Here is a 24,559-nt window from a genome sequence, read left to right on the forward strand (position 1 = left end):
TTGTGTTTAATTACTTTGTGCCTTGAATACATATATATTTCATTTTTGCATACTTGCATATTCAAATATAGGTATATTTTGGTTAAGAGTTTTCCTAATTTCCAAAAGAAACCAAGAATTATATTTAACCCCCCTTCTGTAATTTTATTATTAGATTGTTTGGGAATAACATGTATCAGAGTTCTGCCCGGCCGGAAGTGCAGAGGCACTGCCTGGGTTCTGTATGTGTATTTGTGAGATCGACGAGAACGTCGATTCCATAAGAGGGGGTATTTATAACATCTCACATCGATAAGAATAACAACGTTGCTAGCTTTTTCGAACTGACATGTGGTGGATTGTTGGCTCCAATACGCATTGAGTTGTGGGTTTGGATGTTATAATATAGCTAGCAATGCCCGAAAGGTCCACAGACGATTAACATAACACTTGCCAAAATCCCCCTTCGATGCACATTTAATATATGTTTTCTTTATTTATTTTAAATTTTTTAAGCTACATGCATTGTACAGATATGTATTATGACCTATACGCATGATACCTTGCGTGTATAGATCTATACTATATTATAATAATCGAAATGGGGTATGTATTTTGGTTATTTTACATAATTTTATGCAATAACTTTTTTTGAAAATTGAAGATACACGATCACATTTCTTTTCTATATTACAGATTATTAATTTGAAAAAATTGTTTTAGCTAGGAGGAGGAAGAACACAAGAACATGTACTCGGTATGTATCATAAAAATTTACTTACCTATAGTTGCTTTGATTAATCGAGATACAAGGGTAATATAATCGTGATTCCTTCTCCAAAAAAACATGAAGAGCAGGAACATTACAATACTCATAAAAGCAAGAAAGGCCTTTTAACATCTTTGGATTGATTTTCTTCGAGATTCGAACTCCATGGTCTTTTCTCCGACTTAGCAACAATGGTTGGAAGCATCACCTCTGCAGAAAGCCCGACAAGAAACCGATCAGTGAGCCTTTGACAAGTCCTGCAAATCAAGCATCTAATGTGTCTTTTGGCCAAGAAATTAGCTCCATGGACCTGTTTATCGCATTCTCGACATAATAAAGCGTCGTCTGCTGGACAATATATTGTGGCTTCAGAATCACAGAGCTCACAAGACACTGAGCCTTGGTTGGCATGAGCCAAGAGTGTTGCAGTTTCTTGTTTTAATGCTTTTGAGAAGTCTTGGCTTTCCTCTTCTACCCTGCCTCTACACATTTTCGAGTTGGGGGATGTGATTTTATGTTAATATGTGTGTACAAACTAATGGGTTCGAAGCAATGTTAGAGATCAAACAGAAGGAAAACTGGGATTATATATATGTAAGGACTTGCAAGTATAGCCATACACAAAAATCCTAGCATGTGGTTGTTTGCATGCAGTTAAATAGAAAGGTTGTTGTCATTTGATTTTAATGTAATGACGCAAATACCACTGGTTAGCGATTTCTGATATTTTTTTTTTGAAATTTGTACAAGTCCCTAGACGTTAGATGATCCACAATAATCACATGTATGATATAATCGTATCATAATAAATAATATAATCATATTTTCATAAACGAGATTATGGTCTCCTCTACATTTACACCGAAAATCTTGATTTCACCGTTTTTAATAATCATGTCAGGAGGGATTCCCTCCACAGTTGGTCCATTCTGATAAGTATTAGTAGGGGCTAATTGGTAATTAACAGTAAAAATATTATTATGACAACTTTTATTTTAGTTGTTAAATTGAAAAAAAGCATATAAATGAATAAAGGTAGAGTGAAGTTTGATCAAGTATGAAGTTTTGTAAAGATGCTTAAAGGGGAATTATGAGCCATGATTTTGTAGTTAGAATAGTTAGCAAATCAGGAGAGAGAAAGATTGATATGCATGGCCAAAAATTAAAGTAGGGAGTAGTATAATTTCTTGAGTGGGGTTGTTTGAAATGACTAAATTAGCGGCCATGCCACTTCTTTAAGTGAGCCAGTAAGGTAGTGTAACGTGTAAGAAGAAGAATGGATTGCAGATATATATTTGTATATATGTTAGTTGAGTTGTCAAAGTTATGCACATATATGTATAGAATGTTGTGCAGGCTCTCTTGTGAGTTGTTTGAGTCATTTTTGTGGTTATTCTGATCCCATGGACATTACTCTGTAATGTGCTGTTGGAACAACCAATAATTGTATGTGTCATGTGTGTTTGTCAATAAATACCGTACATGTATCATAGACTTTTAACCACACAAGAAATGAGCAGTTAGAAGATAAATACGTGAACCAATTTGAAGCAATACGAAACCAGCTTCTAGATAATTACCTGATGTGTGTGATTGGAAATGGAGTGAAAAAGAGTGTGTTATGTTAACAAAGGTCGATATGTTAACAAATGTTGATGCAATAGTTTAGGTCTTGTTGCTATTGATTTGAATTCTGATTTGTGTAATCAATTAAAAAGGAATAAAGTGTTATCCTTGATATAAATCTCATTAGATACTTAGATTCTTACACTATTTTAAGAAGACAAATTCAAAGAAAAATAATTTCAAAGTACTAAAACTAATTGCTTGTGATGGCCACAAGGATCTCGATTAATCCGTGGGAATTCTTCCAGTCAGCTATTATCAGAAGATATGCTGGGTGTTTGTAATATTTGTGTGTGTTTTGTATCTGAGTCCCCCACTTTTTATTGTTCTTCCCGTCTGTATGAACATTAACGTGATTACGGTATAAATTATGTGCCGTCAACTTTGTCTTTTTATTCCTTTTTCAACAAATACTGGAGTTGGCCTTAAACATGAAATATTTCAGTCAGAGTTATAGCTGTAATTCAGGTCGGGCGTCTCACAAACTCCCACATCTCATACTTGTTTAATTGACTCGTTTAATTGGGCTCAACTCAGCTTATTTAGTTAAATGAGTCGAGTTTGGGTAGAGATTCATGCTCGCTTAATTAAATGAGACGGCACAATTCGACTCGTAAAATTAAACAAGACAAATTCGGATAGTGTTTTAGGCTCAATTAAGTAAAAAGTTAAACAAACCGGCTCCCCGAATCGTTAAGACCGGCTCGCTCATACTCGAATTACAGCCCTAATTTCAGCTAATTACCAATAACTATTATCGAAGACAAGTGACTAATCGAAGAATTATCAACTAATTAAAAACGATTTTATCCGTTTCTATCTTTTGCAGATTTGCAGCAATACAACCGTTGTAGAGTATTCAGCTAGCGCACATTCATCGGTCAATCCACATGGAGAATAGGAGATGTTGGAGTTATTGTTAGGCAGCCTTACAATACAATCTCTAACACTCTTTACGTAACTATGGTGCCATCTTCAAAGAGTTGACATTAACAAAGTCATCAAAACTTTATTTTTTACTTTGCATCTACTTAACCTCTGTGGGTTTGACATTTTCTACCATGGCTACACCTACATGCATTTAAAATCGAGAACTGCTTAGTTGCAGAGAAAAGAGACAAGTTCTCTACGGAATGATGTGGTAGTTTGACGCGGAGTTGGTGCTCTCAAATAGCCCATCAATCCTTGCAGCTTTTATAACTTAAAATGAACTACATTGAGCAGAGCCCGAAGAACAAAATCAAGACCATGACCTCCCCTGGCCTAAAAATCTTCATCTTGATCACAGCTTCTGTTTGCATAATTTACGTTTCATTATCACTATTCCTTGTACCAGACTCAAAATTTCTACAATTTTCGGTTTCTTTACAAGACATGATCCCCTCTACTTCACTTGAACACATTGTATTTGGGATTGCAGCCACTGATAAATCATGGCTTAACAGAAAAGATTACGTCAGGCTTTGGTGGAAGCCTCAGCTTATGCGAGGCTGTGTGTTTTTGGAGACAAAGCCACCACCAAATAGAACCGTGAATATAGATTATGAAAATTCACTTCCTCCTGTTTGCATTTCGAGAAATACTTCGCAGTTTAGGTACACTTATAGAGGTGGAAGCCGATCAGTGATCCGTATAGCCCGCATTGTAGCAGAAACTGTGGCTCTCAATCATACAAATGTTAGGTGGTTTGTGTTCGGGGATGACGATACAATGTTTTTTGGCGAAAATTTAGTGAAAGTGCTATCAAAGTATGATCATGACCTTTGGTACTATATTGGGAGCAATTCAGAAAGTCATATGCAGAACACGGTTTTTTCTTTTAATATGGCTTTTGGAGGAGCTGGTTTTGCTATAAGTTATCCACTTGCAAAAGTTCTTGCTAAAGTTTTAGATTCATGCATCCAAAGATATGCTCATCTTTATGGAAGTGATGATAGAATCTCTGCATGCATTGCTGAGCTTGGAATCGGTTTAACCAGAGAAGTCGGTTTCCATCAGGTATCACCTTGAATTCTGACTCCATTCCTGCTCAAATTCTAACTTTCACAAAAATTTCTTATTAGCTTTTGTTGAGCTTCATATTTTTGGTTTTCATTTTGATCAGATGGATATCAGGGGAGATATTTCTGGGATACTGACTTCCCATCCCTTGACACCCTTAATATCACTTCATAACTTGGATGTTACAAATTCAATATTTCCAAACATGTCAAATTTGAAGGCATTGGAGCATCTAAATAAGGCTGTAAAACATGATCCCCACAGAATTATTCAACAAACAGTTTGCTATGATCGATGGTTCTTTTGGACAGTTTCAGTGTCATGGGGCTATGCTGTTCAAGTATTCGGAAAGCATGTACAGTTGTCGGACAGTCTTCGTGTACAGCAGACATTTGAGCCATTCCAAAAAGGGAATGTTTTGCACACTTTGTTCGACATTAATACAAGGGGACATGACAAAGATGCATGTCGAAGGCCCCTTGTTTTCTTCATGGAGAAGGTTTCTTCTACCCAAGGAAAGATTAAAAGCATATACAAGCAAATGAATTCAGATAACTGCACTCGAGATATGGGATCACCCCGGAGACTTGATGAGATTAGAGTTTCCTCACAAAAGTTTGATCTTGACAATAAACAGGTATTCCCTATTCTTTTTCTCTTTTTTTGGAGATTATCAATAGATGAAATTTAATTTCACTCCTACATCAACATTGTACCCTCAACCACTTATTACTGTCATCCCTCTTGTTACCATTGTTGAGCATTCAAGACTATTAATTAAACGTGCATAGTTTAAATTCTTGACAAATACAGTACAAAAGGTATGTACGAAGAAAAGAATGGATCATAATCAGTAACCATTAATCAGTCAGATTATAATTTTAACTGTAACTTCAAATGTATTCCTTTTTCTAACAGCTGCTGGCACCGAGGCGACAATGTTGTGATATTCTGCCTCCAACTCAGAGAAATGTGATGGAAGTTGCCATTAGAGAATGCAGAGGAGAAGAATTGATTTACATGCATCCTTAGTCAAGCTACTACTCTTTTCTGCAACTGGTATTTAGATATGTTCTACATGTTTGGTTCGATTTATTTTGTACAAACTAGACAGCAGAATAAATATTTTGTGACCCCAATCTCCCAGATATGCCATAAACTTGTGCCAGAGTACAATACTTAACTGATAAGTTGATAACCCTTGAAAATGATCAAACGGGGGTTCTTTCAAATTTACATTGACATTTACCTGTTTTGCGCTAGAGAATTTTGTTATTCATCTTAAAGTAAGTATTTACATAATAAATCCCACAGATTTCATGAGCCATTAAGCCTTTGCTTAGGCCTGATAACAACTCCTGCAAACTAAAAGCAAATCCATCAGACAAAATAAAAACAAGTAAAAATAAAAGAGAAATTAAATGTTGTCCTATAAATTAAGACCGTGGAACCATAAAATAAGTTCGATGCTAATTTTATTCCTACATGTTATGCCCAAATATGGACATGGGCTCTAAACAGACCCATTACCATAATTATTAATACTATTGGGCTTAATAAACAAGTTCAAGAGTAGAAAAGTTCTCGTAATTTGTATATGGAACGGGACCATGTACCGCATGTTGACCAAGATTTTGCATGATGACACGTGAGAATATATAAAGGAGGATAGTCTTGTTCACCTCTTACTAAGAGATGACACATGTCCATCTCTAACCAGGAGGTGACACTTGTCCATCTCTTACTAGGATTTGAGTCATTTTCACCTCTCAACAAGATATGGATCAAGTCCATCTCTCAACAACAGGAGTCTTGTCCTCATACTACTAAGATGGAGTTCTGTCCTCATATCATTAATAAGGGAGTTCTCTCCTCATATCATGCATGACTCTATATTATTAAGGAGGGGTGACCTACCACCATATCACTATGAGGGGTAGCATGTCCCCATATTATCAAGAGGTCGGTCTTGCACCCATATTAGCTAGTAATGAGTAATCTCTCCATATTTCAGATAGGCTTTAAGAGACCAGTTGGAGTACAAATTCACATACAAGCTAGACAGAAGATATAATTACAACAACTTATGAGTACATGATCCCATAAGGGACACATCATAGAGTCTTTAAAACATTATATCACAATTGGAAGGAACTCTTCGAGGTCAGCATTCACTATATATTTCTGAGATCACATCACATGAAAACAAACTCTATTACAATACAAAAATTGAAGACATGCAAGGCTAGCCCTAAAAGGAGATACTTCGCTCTCAACTTATTCTCTATTTGACTTGAAGACCCATGACCAGACCTCAAAGGATCTCATGGGAGGAAGGATCGCTATGCGTGGTTAGGTCTTCTGTGATCGCACGTACTCTCTATACAGTCACATCGCATGACCAGACTTTAATAGGTCGCATGCGAGGCCATGCTCTCCATAAGGCCACATCGCATGACCAGACTCCAAGGGGTCGCATCCGAGGCCTACAGGTATTCTCGTGCCTCACCAACGAGATATATTTGCCAACTCCATGACAGCCTATTACAACCTAATTGAGCTTGGGTCATGAACAAATATGGGTTTTTTACGGACGGCCCCACGGTCAACAAACCTTGACCTTGATGGACCTAAGCTTATTTGGGTAATTTGTCATCTAAGAACTACGTGTGACTTGAACCTTTATAAAAGGGTACGTAGGCCTCTTGTTTATGGATAATCAACAGTTTGAAATAAGAAAGAATAAACACTATTCCCCTGATATTCTACGAATCATCAAACAAGATCAGCGACAACATTCATCAATTTCTGTCATATGTTCTTCGCGTTCTTCGTGAAAACAGGTTCAAATTAACATAATTTGCTCTGTGATTTCAACAACCTCCAAATTCGCGTTGTTACGAATTTCTCCCAACAACACATTGCTAAGTTCAGCAGCTCCCTAGTTCCTTCATTTCAGATTTTCAGTTATTAAAGTTATTCCTAGAAATGACGGAACGAGAAAATTGTAGATGTTGAGTCAACTATAACAATTTATAATTTTAGATGTACTTATATAATTAACCCTGTTTTATGTTTTAGTGGGGGTTTTAGTTTTAGATTACACCTGGTGACCTGGTCTCTCCATAAGCTGTGCCACTAGTTCATAACTCATCTGCATCTTTTCAAACCTCAAAACTGTAACCTGTCTATTGTTTATTCCTGGGAGCTCCTGTCCATTCATGATGCTTAACTTTTAGTGCTAAATTCAAAAATTCTAAATCCGACACTGGCTATATCCACCTACACCGTCGTTGCACCCTTTGAGTTTTGCATGTTTGTTATGTAAAGCTTGAAATTGTTGAGATTATTGGATACCAGATCTTTATAAATTGTACCCGACTCCAATTATGCAAGAACTTTGATGCAAGAACCATGATACACGTGACTTGGCAAGTTCATATTGCATAATTTTTGTGTGGGTTGGTCTCTATAGGTGGATGATCCGTACTACAAGAAAAATGGTCTTTTCCTACCAAGCAAATCAAACCAGAAAAACTTGGTAGGAAATGGTAGAGCATTTCCTACCAACCCGTAAACTGGTAGGAATTGCTCTAGGTGGGGTCCAGATTGTGTACACGCAAGCACCAAAACCTACCAATATTGGTGGGAAATTCAAAACCTACCAATATTGGTAGGTTTTGACCAAAATTTGATACCAAAATGGTCCCATCAACCACGTCATCAGCCCTCACTTATTTTATTGTTTAAAATTTTTTATGAAAAAAGAAATAATATCTTAAATCTGAACCATTTCCTACCAAGTTTGGTGGGAAAGTGTTTCCTACCAAGATTGGTAGGTTTTGGTAGAATCTTATTGTGAAAATAACCCCACCGACCACATCAGCAGGCCACATATTATTAAGAATATAAAACATTTTTCTGAAGTATAAAAAAATATTAATAATTCAGGTCATTTCCTACCAATATTGGTAGGAAAAGGACATCTGGCCGTGAAAAGCATTTCCTACCATATTTGGTAGGAAAAGGTCTGGAATTAATAATATTTTAAAAATGGACCCACCACCTTTTTAGTTTTGTTTTGGGTGGTGTTAATAGAATGAAGATAAGATGAAAATTTAGAAAGAAGAAGAGAAAGATAAGAAAGAAGAAGAAGAAAGAGAAAAGGGAGAAGTTTTTTTCTTCAAGAATCACTTTCATTGTAAAGGTATAATTTAATCTCATTGTTCTTTATTTCAATATTGTAAGTTTTTTTTTTGTTCTATGTTAGTTAGGATGATATTGTGTATGATTTGAATGTATAATTTGTATATGCTTTATAATTGAAGAGAAAAAATGTGAAGTTAAATTGAAATGGTGTTTGTTAATATTGTAGATGGTGAGAAAGATGTTATAATTTGTATGTTAATAATTTATATATGCTTGAAATGTTAACAATTCCAAAAAGTGAAGTTAAATTGAATTGTAGTTTTGTTAATATTGTAGATGTCAAATGTAAACCGTGGTTGGATGTCACGTCGTATGAAAAGTGATCGCATTACGTTAACGGATGAGTATAAAAATGGTGTGGAAGAATTTTTAGATTCGGCAAAAAGGTGTGGGTTGACAAAAGATAAGACGTTGTGTCCTTGTAAGAATTGTGGGAATGGTCATTGGGAAAATTTAGATACCATAAAGTTTCACTTGTATGCTTCCGGATTTTTTGAATCATATACCGTGTGGACTTTACATGGTGAGAAAGAGCCAACAACGGAGTCTCGACGGACATGTCATCGTAAACGACGTGCACCACCAATTGTGGAACCACTAGTGGATATGTTTGGGTTGTTACGAGATAGTTCCGGGCAAGATTTTTATAGCTTCAATGATATGAGGGGTAGTAATAGTAGTAGTATGAATGATGCCGAAGAATCTCCAAATTTTGATGCTTCTCAATTTTACACCGATGCCAATGAGTCGGGAGCTCCTATTTACCCCGGTAACAAAAATTATACAAAACTCTCTTTCACTACGAGATTGTTACATTTCAAAGACGTATCTCGTTGTAGTGAGAAATCATTTAATTTACTACTTGATATTATTGGGGAAGTGTTGCCACGAGATCATAAGCTACCGGTTTCTTATTATGCAATGAAGAAAATGGTGAAAAAATTGAAGTTGGGATATGAAAAAATTGATGTATGTGCAAATAATTGTATGTTATTTTATAATAACGACGAAAAAAAAAGTTGTTTGTGACATTTGCAAAGAGGATCGTTACAAAGATATCATGGGAAAAAATGGAAGGAAAATACCAAAGAAGGTGTTAAGACATTTTCCGCTAATTCCCCGTTTACAACGATTATACATGTCGGAGCATACGGCTAAACATATGACTTGGCACAAGAATAGAGAAATAAAAGAGGGAGAGCTAAGTCACCCCTCGGACGGAGATGATTGGAAAAATTTTGACAAGCGATACCCATCTTTTGCTAAGGAGTTTCGTAATGTTCGACTTGGATTGTCGAGTGATGGTTTCAATCCATTTGGAAATTCCGGAAATAATGTATACACATTGTGGCCGGTTGTAGTGGTCGTCTATAATCTACCTCCTTCTATGTGTATGAAAAGACCGTTCATGTTTATGACACTACTAATTCCCGGTCCGGATAATCCGAAAAAAAATCTCAATGTGTTTCTAAGGCCGCTTATGAACGAATTATTTATTTTGTGGCAAAGCGGGGTTGAAACTTATGATCAACATTTGAAAACAAATTTCATCATGAAGGCGGCACTTATGTGGACAATTAGTGATTTTCCCGCTTTAGGTATGCTTAGTGGTTGGTCAACAAAAGGGAAGATGGGATGCCCGGTTTGTGTTGGAAATGTACAAGGTTTCCAACTCAAGAATTGCGGAAAATGTTGTTTCTATGGAACATATCGAACATTTTTGGATAAAAATGATCCGATGCGAAAGAAAAATCAAAAATATGCTACAACGGAACTTAAAGTGTTTGATGGTCGTACCAAGGGTGAGAAATTACTATCTTCTTTATTGCAAATAGATTTCGCTCCACCCGGAAACACTTTTAGTAAATTCAAGCCTAGGGGCTATGGAGTAGATCATCATTGGACCCACTTTTCAATGTTTTGGGAACTACCGTATTGGGCATCTCATGATCTACGACATTGTATTGATGTTATGCATACCGAGAAGAATGTGTTTGAGAATATATTTTACACAATTGTAAATGATCGTATCAAGACTAAAGATAAAAAAAAATCAAGGGCGGATTGCAAATATCTAGATGTACGACGTGATTTGTGGATCGATGAAAAGGGGATCATGCCTAAAGCACCTTACACAATTACTAGAACTCAACTCCGGCTTTTGTGTGATTGGATCTCTAAACTTAAACTTCCCGATGGATGTGTCTCGAATATATCCCGTTGTATCAAATGGGATACTTTAAGAATTACCGGTTTTAAATCGCATGATTGTCATATTTTCATGCAAAAGTTAATGCCAATTGCTTTTCGTGAATTTTTACCATCTTATATTGTGGAAGCTCTCGCCGCTCTTTCAAATATTTTCCTTGATATTTGCTCATCCGTTTTACTACGTGAAGATTTGGATGTCTTGGAAAAACATGTAGTGAGGACAATGTGTGTGCTCGAAACCGTCTTTCCACCGGCTTTATTTGACATTATGGAACACTTACTTGTACACTTGATTGAAGAATGTAGACTCGGAGGACCGGTTTACTATCGTTGGATGTACCCTTTTGAGCGATTGTTGAAGCATATGAAAGATAAGGTCGGCAATAGAGCACGGGTGGAAGGTTCAATTGCGGAGAGATATGTTGAGGAAGAAATGATCAATTTTTCTTCATTTTACTTTCGCTCTTCCATAAACACGGTTCATAATACCGCACGTCGTAATGAAGTTGTGGTTGAAGCACAAGAAGAAAATGTTTTAGAAGTTTTTAGATATCCTCTTCAAACTATTGGGAAGCACGTTGTTGGGTATTTAAATAAAAGTGATTTGATGATTGCAGAATATTATGTGCTACTAAATATGCCGGAAGTTCAACCGTACATTCGGTAATTTACTACATGTGTCTTTTGTAATTAAATGTTAATTTACTACATGTGTCTTTTGTATAGTGTTATATATAATTTACTAATTACTTTTGTATTTCAGGGAATTTGATGCCCACATACGTGCGAATGATCCACATATATCAAATGAAAGATTGGAGTCGGTCCAAAAAACCAAATTTAAGCCTTGGTTTAGAGAAAAGGTACTTTCATTAATCCGCATATTATATGGTACATTTGATATAAAAATATTCTAATATAATACATATTTTTATTGTATATAGGTTGAAAATGGTGTAAACTATGACCTTTTCAAATATTTGATTGATGGGCCGGTATGCGATATTTTCTCTTTTCAAGGTTGTTTGGTTAATAGATATAAGTTTCATGTTAATGATGGGGTTTTTGTTAAAGGCACTTTTCACAATGATGTTCTTGTTAATTACTATGGTCAAATAGAAGAAATTATTAAGCTTATCTATGGAGGAGGAAATTTTGTTTATTTATTTAGATGTCATTGGTTTGATAGTGTTGGAAATGGTGTTCGGGTTGATAAAAATCGTGTTGTGACTATTGATGTGAAATCAAGGTTGAAGTCGAATGAAATATTTATTTTGGCTAGTCAAGCAATTCAAGTATACTATGCTCCCGGTGTATTGAATCCTCGGAGCAATTTGTATACCGTTGTGAATTGTAAAAATCGCCCTATTGATGAAACTACTAATGAACCAAATGAAGAGGCTTTTCAAGAGAATGTATCAAATGCGTCTTCATCGTCCTTTTTTATTGATTTCGCACAATATGATCCCATTCGAATTGATCGAACTCAAAATATGGAAGAAGAAGAGGAAGAAGATGAAGAATTACAAGAAGACGAAGAAGTTTAAAGAAGTAGAGAAGAAGAAGAAGAAGAAGAAGAAGAAGAAGAAGAAAGAAGAATTGGAGAAGAAGAAGAAGAAGAAACCGATGGTTTTGAAGATATTGATTGATATGTATTTTGAAATTTAATTGTTCTAGTAATGAATTTTAATGGTGAGTTTTCTACATTTTTTATATTGGTAAATTTTCTACATTCTCTATATTTAAATAGAGAATAACTGGTTTTCTCTACAGAGGGAAATAACTGGTTGTAAATAACCTCTAGTAGGAAATAACTAGTTGGAAATAACCTCTAGTAGGAAATAACTGGTTGGAAATAACCTCCAGTAGGAAATAACTGGTTGGAAATAACATTTGGTAGGAAATATGTGGTAGGAAATGGCGGTTCCCAACCTTCTGTTTTAAAACCTACCAAAAACGGCGTATTTCCAACCAGTTATTTCCTACCAAAACTAGTAGGGAATGGCTACCACCTATTTCCCACCAATATTGGTAGGAAATGTGAGAAACTATTACGAAAAGAAAATATTAAATATGAAAATGGTTTGATAAATTAAAACTTTTCAAGTGAAATGTCATTTTATAGTGAAATAAAACTAGGAAAAAAATTTGGGTAAGAAAACAATTATGACTAAGAAAATCGTTTAGAAAACGGAACGTCGAGATTGTTCGAAGATTGAGTTAGGTTTTCAACTCAAAGTGTCGGGGATGAGTTAGACATTTGGATTTTTTTTAATAATCCAACCTTACGGATGATTAGATATATGAGTTTTATACATGTAATCGAAGTATAAAACTTTTAAAAATTAAGCTATTATGTATTTATAATAGATCTATAGAAAAAAATATAAGAAAAATATATTTTTTATACTGTTTGCCCATAGTTTGTCACATTTCCGTTGATCAAACTCTATAAACATAAACATCTATTCATTTTAATAGTGAAACTCTAAAAGTTAGTTGATCACACTTACATCCCGTGTTTTCATTTGTTTTTTGGATAATTATAATTATTACGAAAAGAAAATATTAAATATGAAAATGGTTCGATAAATTAAAACTTTTCAAGTGAAATGTCATTTTATAGTGAAATAAAACTAGGAAAAAAATTTGGGTAAGAAAACAATTATGACTAAGAAAATCGTTTAGAAAACGGAACGTCGAGATTGTTCGAAGATTGAGTTAGGTTTTCAACTCAAAGTGTCGGGGATGTTGAGGATTACACACTTGGATTTTTTTTTTTAATAATCCAACCTTACGGATGATTAGATACATTAATTTTATACATGTTGTCGAATTATTGAATTTTTAAAAATTAAGCTATTATATTTTTATAATAGATATATAAAACAAACTTTTAATTCCTACCAAAATTGGTAGGTTTTGCCCAAAAAAGTTGTTTGTCCTTTTCCTAATAGGGTATTTCCTACCAAGTGTGGTATGAAATACACCTAAAAACTGGTAGGAAAAGGCAACACCTGAAAATAATAATTAAATTGTTATTTTAATAATTTCGTAAAATATTCGATTTTAAATAAAAATTATCCAATTTTTTTAACTAAGATATACTTGTTTGTGTCAATTTTTTCAGAAAAAACATTTTGGCACAATGGTTAGTATATTGTAAATGATTCTGTGGGGTGTGGGTTCGAATCCCACCTCATTTTTTTTGGCGTTTCCGCCAAATTTTTGGCGAAAAAATTGAATTTACCGCGCAGGTCAAAACCCACCAGTTTTGGGATCAAAACCTACCAATATTGGTAGGTTCTGATCTTACAATAAAATATTAAAAAATTAATTGGGGGTTAAACACATATACCCTACCAACATTATTCTTTCCTTTCGATACTCTCTCTCACCATTTCTTCACCATACTCTCTCTCTCTCTCTCTCTCTCTCTCTCTCTCTGTGTTTACCCTACCAGTTCATCATCTCTTCTTCATCTCTTCGTCATCTCTTCATCATCTCTTCGATTGGTAAGCTTTCTTCATCTATTAATTTCTTCAGCTATTCGTTTATGTATTTTCCCTTTTGTTATTATTCATTTTTTATTCGATTTTATATGATTATGTGTGTATATGATCATATGTATGCATTATTATGTATTGAGTATCATTGATTAGATGTTTATTGTGTTTGGGGTGTTAACTTTTGCAATTTTAAAGAGTATCGGGTGTTAAACAGGGGATTTTAGGCTAGATATTGGGGCTTTTGGGCAATATGCATGCAATATTTATGGGTTGTGTTTATTATGCATGCTTTAAATATGGGTTGTGCTTAAATGTGATTTTAAGTCCATCAAAATTGATTTTTGATGAAACTATGCTTTGACTATGGGTTTTTCAGTCATTGTTTACTAAACTATGTGCTTAAATATGTATTTTGATGTTTTTGATGTTTATTTAAGTTTACGTATTAAGTTTTAGGTATACGTATGATGTTGCAGTGAATTAGTATTGTAATATGCAGTGGATTCACATACACATAACACATACACTTGTGTAGTAGTCATATATAGTTGTAAAATAGTGTGTGTTTGGTCGATAGTGTGTGTTTGGTCAGTCGACAAAATGTGCGTAGTGTGTGTCTGTTGCTATGCCAACAGACATATATGTTGAAGCTTAGTCCGTTAGGGTTGAAGCTTAGGAAGATATTGTTTACAGGGTTATTGTTTAATTTACTACTTGATATTGTTTTTTACAGGGTTAATGGCAAAGGTTTTCCAGGGTAAGAGTCCTGTGGCATCTGTAAAGAAAGGCAACAAAGTTCCAGTGAATAAGAATGGAAAGATCGCTAAGTCTAAGAAAAATGCGAGTTCACGCAAAGGAAAATGCAAAGGCAAAGTGACGGCAGCATCAAAGGCAAAGGCCAAAGCTTTAGCGATATCACAGTCTTATCCCCGCGGGAAGACAAGGGCAGAATTAGTTGAGTGGATGGGTCCAAGAAAGCGAGCAAACTCCCGTGGACTATTTGGTTCCACACCTCCAGCAAAGCCGACTCGTATTGATATTTCAAATGGAGTGTAAGTCTAAATTTATAGACTTTTGCATTTTATTCTTTACTACTTTACCTAACTTTAATATATGTCCAATTAGTAACGATTATTATTTTTGTAGCATAATGCATGATGAAGCAAAGAAGACAATTCTGGGCATTGTTCGCGGGTTCTGGCCAGTGGGAGCTTACACGTGGACTGATATCAATGATATGTATCCTAAATGGGTTGAGAAAGTTATTACTGAACTCTATGTAAGTATCCATCGTCTTAAATTTGATTTACTTTCAAATACACATGTACTTTTAATTGATAGTTTAGTTGTTTGCTACTGTGTTTGTGTTTCTGTTTGCTCCAAGATTTGGCAATTAAATCAGAATGAAGAGGCAAACGCTCCTCCGTTTCAGTATTAGTATTACAGAAATAAGAGTATTATTTTAGGACAAAATTGGTTTCTCAACTTTTTGATGTTTATTTTATTATCAAAATATAGGTAATTGCTAATTTAAATGTTTTAAGAGGAAAAGGTTATGTTAAAAGGTGGCATTACATACTTATTTAAACATTTTATTTGTTTACTATAATCATTTGCATGTAATTTCTGCACTATTGAAAAACTTATGTTTATATAAATTGCAGAAATATTTCAGACATGAGAAGGGTCAAAGTCGTAAGGAGGCTTATAGGACTATAGCTGGGCATCTCAAGGCATTGATTAAGCGAACAGTGCATGAAGAAAAGGAGCGAGCTTATGCAAATTCCGAGAAGTTAAAAAAGCCACTGCTGGAAGTTAAACCTTCCTACTTCAGTGATCCGGTATGGGAAGGGATGGTTCATTTCTTGGAGTCGGATGAACACAAGCTACGATCAGATAAGGGAAAAGCAAATCGTCAAAAGGTGACTACCTTGCACAGCGCTGGTGCAAGATCTTTTCAGCAAGTGGAGAAGGTAATATTCACTTCATAATCTAGTAAAATAGAACTTGGATTTAGAATCTTGTTTATTAATATTAATTATCTTTATGCATCTATATGTTAGATTTTAACTGAGGAAAAGAATGGCGTTGTGCCAACTCGCCTTGAAGTGTGGGACAAAACACACACTCGCAAGGAAACGGATGCTGATGGCATGCCAATTTACACAACTGAGGCTGCAAAGAAAATTGCGGTATGAAATTAAAATTGGATAATTTGTTTTATATAACTTATTAGAAGTAAATGACAATATATCTGAGTTTTTAACGAGTTTGATTATGCATTTATATGTTGAAATACAAGTTAGGTTTTCTATGCATATTGGAATTCATAATGCTGGATTTTGCATAAACTCACTGTGTAGCCAAATCTTGTGAACTCCAGAAATTAATCAATGTTCTCACTGTGTAGCCAAATCTTGTGAACTCCAGAACGTTATTAGACTTTGCTCTATACAATTTATATAAGCAATTAACGTCCCACGTATTTACTGGTATTTCTTTTTTGGATTTTTTTATTAGCCGGATAGATGATTCTACCATATATCTCAAGATGATTTTGATAGTGAAATTTAGGCTTGTTTCATAATGCTGGATTTTGCAAATGTATCTTAATGTTTATTAGCCAAATCTTGTGAACTCCAGAACTTTATTTGATTTGCTCTATACAGTTCATAATGCTGAATTTTGCAAATGTGTCTTAATGTGTCTTAATGCAAATTTAGGCTTGTTTCATACTGAAATTTATCAACATCTTATTTTTATCTGAGTTTGTTTTATTTATCTGATCTGAACGAAGTCTCTTGAATTATATAGCAAAAAATTGAGATGTTGTATTTTAGGTCAGAAGCTGTAACACTTTATTTCCAAATCTTTTACAGCTGAGCTATGCAAAGATACTTGAAGAAAATAACTTTGATCCTACAGCTGAGAATGCCGTGGAGCCATTTCAGTGGTGGTTGATGGCCACAGTACCTGCTGGTGAAAAGCCTAAGAATAACAGGCTTGTTGGTTTTCCGAGAACTTCCGCCCGTCAACTGATCAAAGATTTGTCAGTCCAGTATGATGAAGAAGCGGAGAACAGGGCTGAAACTTCTGATGCGGGTGCTGCTCGTAATAGAGGTGTCCCTGCCAAGTTATTCGCAACTGTGGTAGGTGGAGTTCTTGAGATCCTGAAAACCAATCCTTCTACCTATCAGCGACAACTTAATGAAGAAGAGGTTGAGAATCTTGCTCGAGCTGCCCTTGATCTTAGCGATCCTGGAAACCGAACTGAATTCACTCAGTTTGTTTCAAATGAAGTGCTGCATCTCGTGAAAGAGCTTGTGGAAGATATGTTCAAGAGGTATCAGGAGAAGGAAAAAGAGGTAATTTTCTTTTGCAATTTTCGTACCAATCTGCCATTTATTCAGCGTCGATGATTTATCGCGAATCGGTTATGCATTGCAGGTTCTTTATAGTTCTGATGAGGAGACTGATGTAACAGACATCTCTGACGATGAAAGCGATGTTGAGGCTGCTGATGGGGAAGGTCAGAATGCTAATGGGGAAGAAGGCGCATCTGAAGGCGAAGATGAAGAAGGAAATTTTGAAGGCTCCAATCGTGAGGATGACTAAATCTGCTCCCCTAAAACTCTTTGTTTTATGAAGTTTGTCGTTAAAATTGTTAGACTTAAATGATTTTGGTTAAAATGCTTTTGGTTAGACTTGGATTGTTTTCAGTATTATGCTCTTGTAAGCATTATTAGGATAATGGTGAATTTCTAAAGTAGGGATATAGTTGCCGGAAACTTAGCTTTTGTTTTAATTATGGATGGTTGGTCAATCCTTAGTGTCCGGTAACTATGTCCGGAAATGATACAATTGTTCGAATTATGAATTAATCATGTACTGAATTCTATTTTGTGCTTGTTGATTATGTATTTGTATGTTGGTTACTTGTGTTTTGGTTTGTGTTTGGCTTTAGTTTATGGTAATGACCAGAAACAAATAATTTTTTGACAAATAAACAATAAAATCCTACCAAATATAACCTACCAGAATGCCCATTACAAACCCAGAATGGTAGGTTTTGGTTCTTCTATAAACTAAGATATATAGTAGGAAAAGGTTGGTAGGAAATGTTGATCAATCAAAGCCTACCAACGTTGGTAGGAAAAGTGACACAAAACCTACCAATTCTGGTAGGAAAAGGGCTTGACTTTGTCAAAGGGACATGCCACGTGGCATGCCACGTATCTGGGCCCCACAATCCAAATCATCAACTGGGGTCCATATTTGAGTGACGTGGCAGGTGACGTGGCAGGTGATGTGGCGTACTATGTGGCACGCCACATGGACTGACACTTGGCAAGTGGGGTCAATTGAAATACAAGCATCAATTCCTACCACGAAGCAATTCCGACTGGAGCAACTCCCACCAAGCCTTTTGGTAGGAATTGCCCCCATTTCCTACCAGAAATAGACCATTTCCTACCAAAATGCTGGTAGGAAAAAGCCGTTTTTCTTGTAGTCTGTGTACCTATGTTTTCTTATTGCATAATCCTTTCAAAACACAAACTATAAATTAAGTCAGAAAGGAGTAATATTTTACACATGGGAATCAAACTATAAACACGGAGATCAAATATTTTTCAAATTCGAACCACGGTTAGCTTTTGCTTCATTTCACAGGGAAAAAGACAACACGAGGGTTTTTCTATTTCTTTTCGTAGAAAGGGTTGCACGTATAATATTGGGTTTGCTCTGTTTACATTCACGCCCGACGTTATTAGGAATATATACTCTTAGGACAGTTCAGATGTCAATTTGGTATATATTGTAATTTGTATCCTATATCATGTACGGCTTTTTAAAAAAATATCTAAGTCTAAATTTTTTTTGTAAAAATACTTTTTAATTTACAAAAATATTATTTTTCAAAAAAAACTGCAAAAGTACTGTTTTTTTTTTGACCAAAATGCAGAAGTTTTATTTCTCAACTGAATCAAGCACAATACAATCTTTAACTATGACCGGAATAGAGCTTCCGTCAAATATACGATCAGGATACATATGTGACAATCGAGCAAGCTCGTGTGCCGACCTATTCGCAGACCGTTTAATGAAATACAACTCCATGTTGTTTAACCCTTTGATTATCCTCCTGCAATCCTCAATAGTGCGTCCAAACCTTGAGCGCATGTGGACTGAACTTCGAATGCTCTGGATCGCCACTAGGCAGTCAGATTCCACTACAGTCTTGTCCCATTTCATTTCTTTTATCCAGCTCAAAGCTTCTTTGATTGCTACAGCTTCTGCCATACTGGGTTGCAAAAGCTCCTGCAGAAGTTTTGTTTTCGCGCTCACAAGACCACCTGTATAGTCTCTGGCCACCATTCCCATCCCTGTGGCATGTCTGTCATTGAATGTGGCTGCATCTACTGAAATCTTTACTGTGTACTGTTGAGGTTTTACCCAAATTTCTGCCCCATCCCCAAGCATCGACGGTTGGAGAGGGACCTTATAGAATCTATTTTGGGCTATCTTCCATTGTGAGAGATATTCTAAAGTAGTTGCAACTACACGCTCTGGCCTCGAAAATTTTTTGTTCCACACCACATCATTTCTATACCGCCATAAAGACCAGCAGAGCATAATCATCTTGACTTTGTTTTCCTTTGATTCATGTAGTAAACACTGCTCAAACCAATTCGCAAATTCCCAATTGATAACTGAAATCAACTGCATGCAACTTTTGATGAGTTTTGACGAGTTTCTGCTCCAACTACATGTAACCATCAACCAAAAAACTTTATTCAACTAGTTGCATATGCGGTTGATTTTGGTTTATTCCGTATTTTTGCAAAAAAAATCAAAAAATAGAAAAATTGCAAAAAATAAAATTAGTATTTTTGATAAAATCTCTATCATATATTTGTTAGAGTAATGTTAGAGGCACTAAAAAAGTTATAAAAATTTGTCATGAAATAACATGACATGAGTGATGTGCCATAATAAAATAATTTAATTGGTGCTACTAATGTAAATGTAGTGGTTCATCTATATTTAACCAACAAAAATGTGACATGTGACATTTATAACTATTTTAATAACTCATTTTTTACCTCTAATATTTCCTATTTTTGTTACTGGTTATCACAAAATTCAGTTGATTGTGACAAAGCATAATAACTCAATTTCATCATTTTATGATGTACTAGCTCTATACCCGCACGGACGATTATTAACTTTTTTATAACTAATTTTTAATAAGATAATTTTATTTTCTAAATATATTTTATGTTCTTCATGAATAATGTATTTTTCAAAAAATTGTACGTTTTGTACTTATATATTTCGTTATTATTATATTATTTATATTTGACATTCTAAATATAACATATGTATTATAATTTATTTTATTTCTTCAATTATTTGATTTTTTTCACATTATAAATTTTTAAATAGAATATATTTTAATCATATCATATAATATGTTTACGTAATTATTTTTCTTTTATTTATATATATTTTTTCTTAATCTTGTGCAATTTGATAAAAAATTGGAAATTTTTTTGGGATTTGCATCTTGCGGCGTTTGTAATAAAATTTTATAATATTTTACACTTAATTGTCATAGTAATTTTAAATATATTTTATTAGATTTGTATTTCAATTTTGAATTGTAAAATTTTTTATATTATTATAATATTTCTTCCTAATTTTTATGTTTTATAGGATTCATGTGCTATTTATATAATGTTTTTTATTAGATTTTTCAATTTTGAATTGTAATAGCTTTTATTAATATTTTCTTTTCTTGTTTCTAAGTTTTAGAGGATTCATGTGCTCTAAATTTTTTAAAAGACAAATATAATTTTCTCTTGTAACAAAATAAAACAAAACACATGTAATACTTATACCTAAAATATAATTTAAACGTGTTCCTTATTTTATAAAATAAAATTTACAATTATATATTAATAAATATTTTAAATCAAATTGTTTCTTGTATTGTATATATAACATAATACATTTAATATTATTTTACATCATTTAAGAATATATAATTATAGTTTACATAATATGTTTACATAGTTATTTTTCTTTTACTTATATATTTTATTTTCTCAATATTGTGGACTTTGATCAGAAATTGAAAAGTTCTTCTTGCAACTTTCCAGTATTTCATAATTTTTCGGTTTTAGTAATAATTTTGAAAAAAAAATACTTTACATTTTTTGTGATAGAACTTTTTTTTATCACCTTGTGATAGTACTTTTAAATTTATTTTATTAGTTTGTTTTTCAATTTTGAATTAGAATAGTTTTTAAGATAATTATTATATTTCTTTCCAGTTTTTAAATTTTATAAAATTCATGTACTCTAAATTTTTTAAAAGACAGTCTGTCATTTTCCCCTTTTACAAAATGAAACCCTGTAATATTTATACCTAAATATAATTTTAATGTGTTTCTTATTTTATTTGATAAAAATTAAAATTATCTTCTTACAATTTTTTAATCAAACTTGACCATTCCAAATATTTTTTTTTAAAATGATCTACTTTAACCCGATTTACAAATAATTTATTAATTCTTACTTAGATTTATTTTTATGAAGATAATTGTTACTTGTATTATATATATATAATGTTTTTAATATTATTTTATATCATTTAAGAATGTGTAACTATTGTTTAATTTCTTAATTAATTACCTATTGTGTTTTTATATAGATTATTAATTAATATAATGGAATATTAGAATAAATGAAATAAATATAGTATATATTGTATTTTAGTAGATTTGCATTCGATTTGAAATTGTAATAGTTTTATTATTATTATTATTATTATTATTATTATTATTATTATTATTATTATTATTATTATATTTGTTCCTCGTTTTTGTATTTTATAGGATTGATTCTCTAAATTTTTTAAAAGAAACAAAACACATATAATATTTATACCTAAATATATTCTAAATATGAATCTTATTTTATAAGATAAAAATGAAATTATCTATTCAAAAATATTTTAAATCAAACTTACACATTTCAATTTTTGTTAAAAAAGTGATACTACTTTAACCCGATTAACAAATAATTTCTTACTATATTTATTTTTATTAAGATAATTGTTACTTGTATTATACATACATATATATATACTATAATACTTTTATTATTATTTTATATCATTTAGAAATGTATATTTTCATAGTTCAATTGCTTAATTAGTTATCTATTATATTTGTTATACAAATTATTTGCAATAATAATAGTATAATAGAATAAGTGAAATAAATACACTTTAGCACATTTCAATTTTTTGTAAAAAAAATGATTTTACTTTAAGGTTATTAACAAATAATTTCTTAATTTTTACTTATATTTATTTTTATTAAGATAATTGTTGCTTGTCTTAGATATATATATATATAATATTTTTATTAATATTTTATATCATATAATAATATATATTTATAGTTCAATTTCTTAATTAGTTATCTATTGTGTTTATTATACAAATTATTAGCTATTATAATAGTATATTAGAATAATGAAATAAATATATTATACATACACTTTAGAACGTGCAACTACCACCAAAATAATAAATTGTTATACCTACACTTTAGCAAAAATGAAATTATCTATTTAAAAATATTTTAAATCAAATTAAAACATTTCAATTTTTTGTAGAAAAAAATGATTCTACTTTAACGTGATTAACAAATGATTTCTTAATTGTTACTTATAAGTTAATTGTTGCTTGTATTAAATATATATATATATATAATATAATATTTTTATTAATATTTTATATCAATTAAGAATATATATTTCTAGTTCAATTTTTTAATTAATTATCTATTGTGTTTGGTATACAAATTATTAGCTATTATAATAGTATAATAGAATAAATTAAATAAATATATTATACCTGGTGCAACTACACCAAAACAATAAACTATTATACCTACTCCACACTTAACAACCAATTATCATTTAATAATATATATTTATAGTTCAATTTTTAATTAGTTATCTATTTTGTTTATTACAAATTATTAGTTATTATAATATTTGAACAGAATAAATGAAATAAATATATTATACATACACGTGCAACTACCACCAAAATAATAAATTATTATACCTACACTTTAGCAATATTTTTATTAATATTTTATATCATTTAAGAATATATATTTCTAGTTCAATTTTTTAATTAGTTATCTATTGTGTTTGGTATACAAATTATTACCTATTATAATAATATAATAGAATAAATTTATTAATATTTTATATCATTTAAGAATATATATTTCTAGTTCAATTTTTTAATTAGTTATCTATTGTTATTGGTATACAAATTATTAGTTATTATAATAGTATAATAAAATAAATAAAATAAATATATTATACCTGTGCAACTAGAGCAAAACAATAAACTATTATACCTACTTAGCACGTGCAACGCATATTATGACGACCAAACTATACCACCAAAACCCTTTACTCCAATTATAGGATATAATATTTGTGGAAAATGCTAAGAGCAGGGCGAACAAATACCTTTTATGTTGTCTTAAAATTTATCCCTTACTGTCTTGATTTTGTCTCATCTAATGATGAGTTTTCTCTGTCTCATCTATTGATGAGTTTTAAGTTTTGTCCTTTAATCTTTTAGATCGATCTTTTGTGTCTAATCTTATGGCAAGTTCGTCGCGTGAAAAAAATTTGGAGGAGGCGTATGCAAACCTCTCTCTGAATACCGAGGATGAAGAGGGTCTCATTTTGGAAGATGTGCCAGAAAATATAACTAATGAAGGGATGGAGAGGTGCTTGGTGGGAATGTTCTTAACAGATAGAAAAGTGAATTTCTCGGCTATGCAGGAAACTTTATCAGCAATCTGGAGACCGGTAAAAGGTGTATTTATGGAGGAAACCAACCGGCCGAATATGTTCCTATTCAAAATTTTTCATGATTTGGATATGTATAGATTTCTAAATGATGGTCCATGGACCTTTAATCAACAAGTCCTCCTGGTAAAGAAGCTAAATGTGGATGAGCAGTTGAAAGATATTAAGCTATCAGAGATCTCTATGTGGGTTCAAGTTTTTGATCTCCCTATCGGTTTCAATTCAGAGTTTATTCTGAAATCAATAGGGAACTATGTCGGAAGATTTATGGAATCAGACCCAAGGAATTTCCAAGGAATGTGCAGGAACTTTTTGTGAATAAAGGTAGCCGTGGATTGTTTCT

At 32.8% G+C, this 24,559-nt stretch overlaps 4 protein-coding genes across 4 annotated transcripts; 2 read left to right on the forward strand and 2 right to left on the reverse strand.

Moving 5' to 3' along the window:
• Positions 1 to 851: 851 nt before the first annotated feature.
• LOC141686020 (B-box domain protein 30-like) lies at positions 852 to 1,238 on the reverse strand. Its single transcript, XM_074491087.1, has one exon. The coding sequence runs from the start codon at positions 1,236 to 1,238 to the stop codon at positions 852 to 854; it is 387 nt and encodes a 128-aa protein (XP_074347188.1).
• Positions 1,239 to 3,087: 1,849 nt separating this feature from the next.
• LOC141705844 (uncharacterized) lies at positions 3,088 to 5,588 on the forward strand. Its single transcript, XM_074508721.1, has 3 exons — positions 3,088 to 4,372; positions 4,479 to 5,012; positions 5,294 to 5,588. Exons 1-3 carry the CDS (start codon positions 3,581 to 3,583, stop codon positions 5,405 to 5,407), a joined length of 1,440 nt encoding a protein of 479 aa, XP_074364822.1. The 5' UTR covers positions 3,088 to 3,580; the 3' UTR covers positions 5,408 to 5,588.
• A 4,134-nt stretch (positions 5,589 to 9,722) lies between these two features.
• LOC141686025 (uncharacterized) lies at positions 9,723 to 12,342 on the forward strand. Its single transcript, XM_074491093.1, has 3 exons — positions 9,723 to 11,458; positions 11,559 to 11,658; positions 11,740 to 12,342. The coding sequence occupies exons 1-3, from the start codon at positions 9,723 to 9,725 to the stop codon at positions 12,340 to 12,342; spliced, it is 2,439 nt and encodes an 812-aa protein (XP_074347194.1).
• Positions 12,343 to 19,272: 6,930 nt separating this feature from the next.
• LOC141686031 (uncharacterized) lies at positions 19,273 to 19,944 on the reverse strand. Its single transcript, XM_074491098.1, has one exon. It carries the CDS (start codon positions 19,942 to 19,944, stop codon positions 19,273 to 19,275), a length of 672 nt encoding a protein of 223 aa, XP_074347199.1.
• Positions 19,945 to 24,559: the final 4,615 nt, after the last annotated feature.

This window comes from Apium graveolens, chromosome 2 (genome assembly GCF_009905375.1).
Source record: "Apium graveolens cultivar Ventura chromosome 2, ASM990537v1, whole genome shotgun sequence".
In the NCBI taxonomy this organism is placed as follows: Eukaryota; Viridiplantae; Streptophyta; class Magnoliopsida; order Apiales; family Apiaceae; genus Apium; species Apium graveolens.

Excerpts from the sequence above, each read along its gene's own strand:
- LOC141686020 (XM_074491087.1), bottom strand. The coding sequence starts at position 1,238 with ATGTGTAGAGGCAGGGTAGAAGAGGAAAGCCAAGACTTCTCAAAAGCA.
- LOC141686031 (XM_074491098.1), bottom strand. The coding sequence starts at position 19,944 with ATGATTATGCTCTGCTGGTCTTTATGGCGGTATAGAAATGATGTGGTG.
- LOC141686025 (XM_074491093.1), top strand. The coding sequence starts at position 9,723 with ATGTCGGAGCATACGGCTAAACATATGACTTGGCACAAGAATAGAGAA. Across the intron at positions 11,459-11,558 it reads GAAGTTCAACCGTACATTCG|GGAATTTGATGCCCACATAC; the intron begins GTAATTTACTAC and ends TTTGTATTTCAG. Across the intron at positions 11,659-11,739 it reads AGCCTTGGTTTAGAGAAAAG|GTTGAAAATGGTGTAAACTA; the intron begins GTACTTTCATTA and ends TATTGTATATAG.
- LOC141705844 (XM_074508721.1), top strand. The coding sequence starts at position 3,581 with ATGAACTACATTGAGCAGAGCCCGAAGAACAAAATCAAGACCATGACC. Across the intron at positions 4,373-4,478 it reads GAGAAGTCGGTTTCCATCAG|ATGGATATCAGGGGAGATAT; the intron begins GTATCACCTTGA and ends CATTTTGATCAG. Across the intron at positions 5,013-5,293 it reads TTGATCTTGACAATAAACAG|CTGCTGGCACCGAGGCGACA; the intron begins GTATTCCCTATT and ends TTTTTCTAACAG.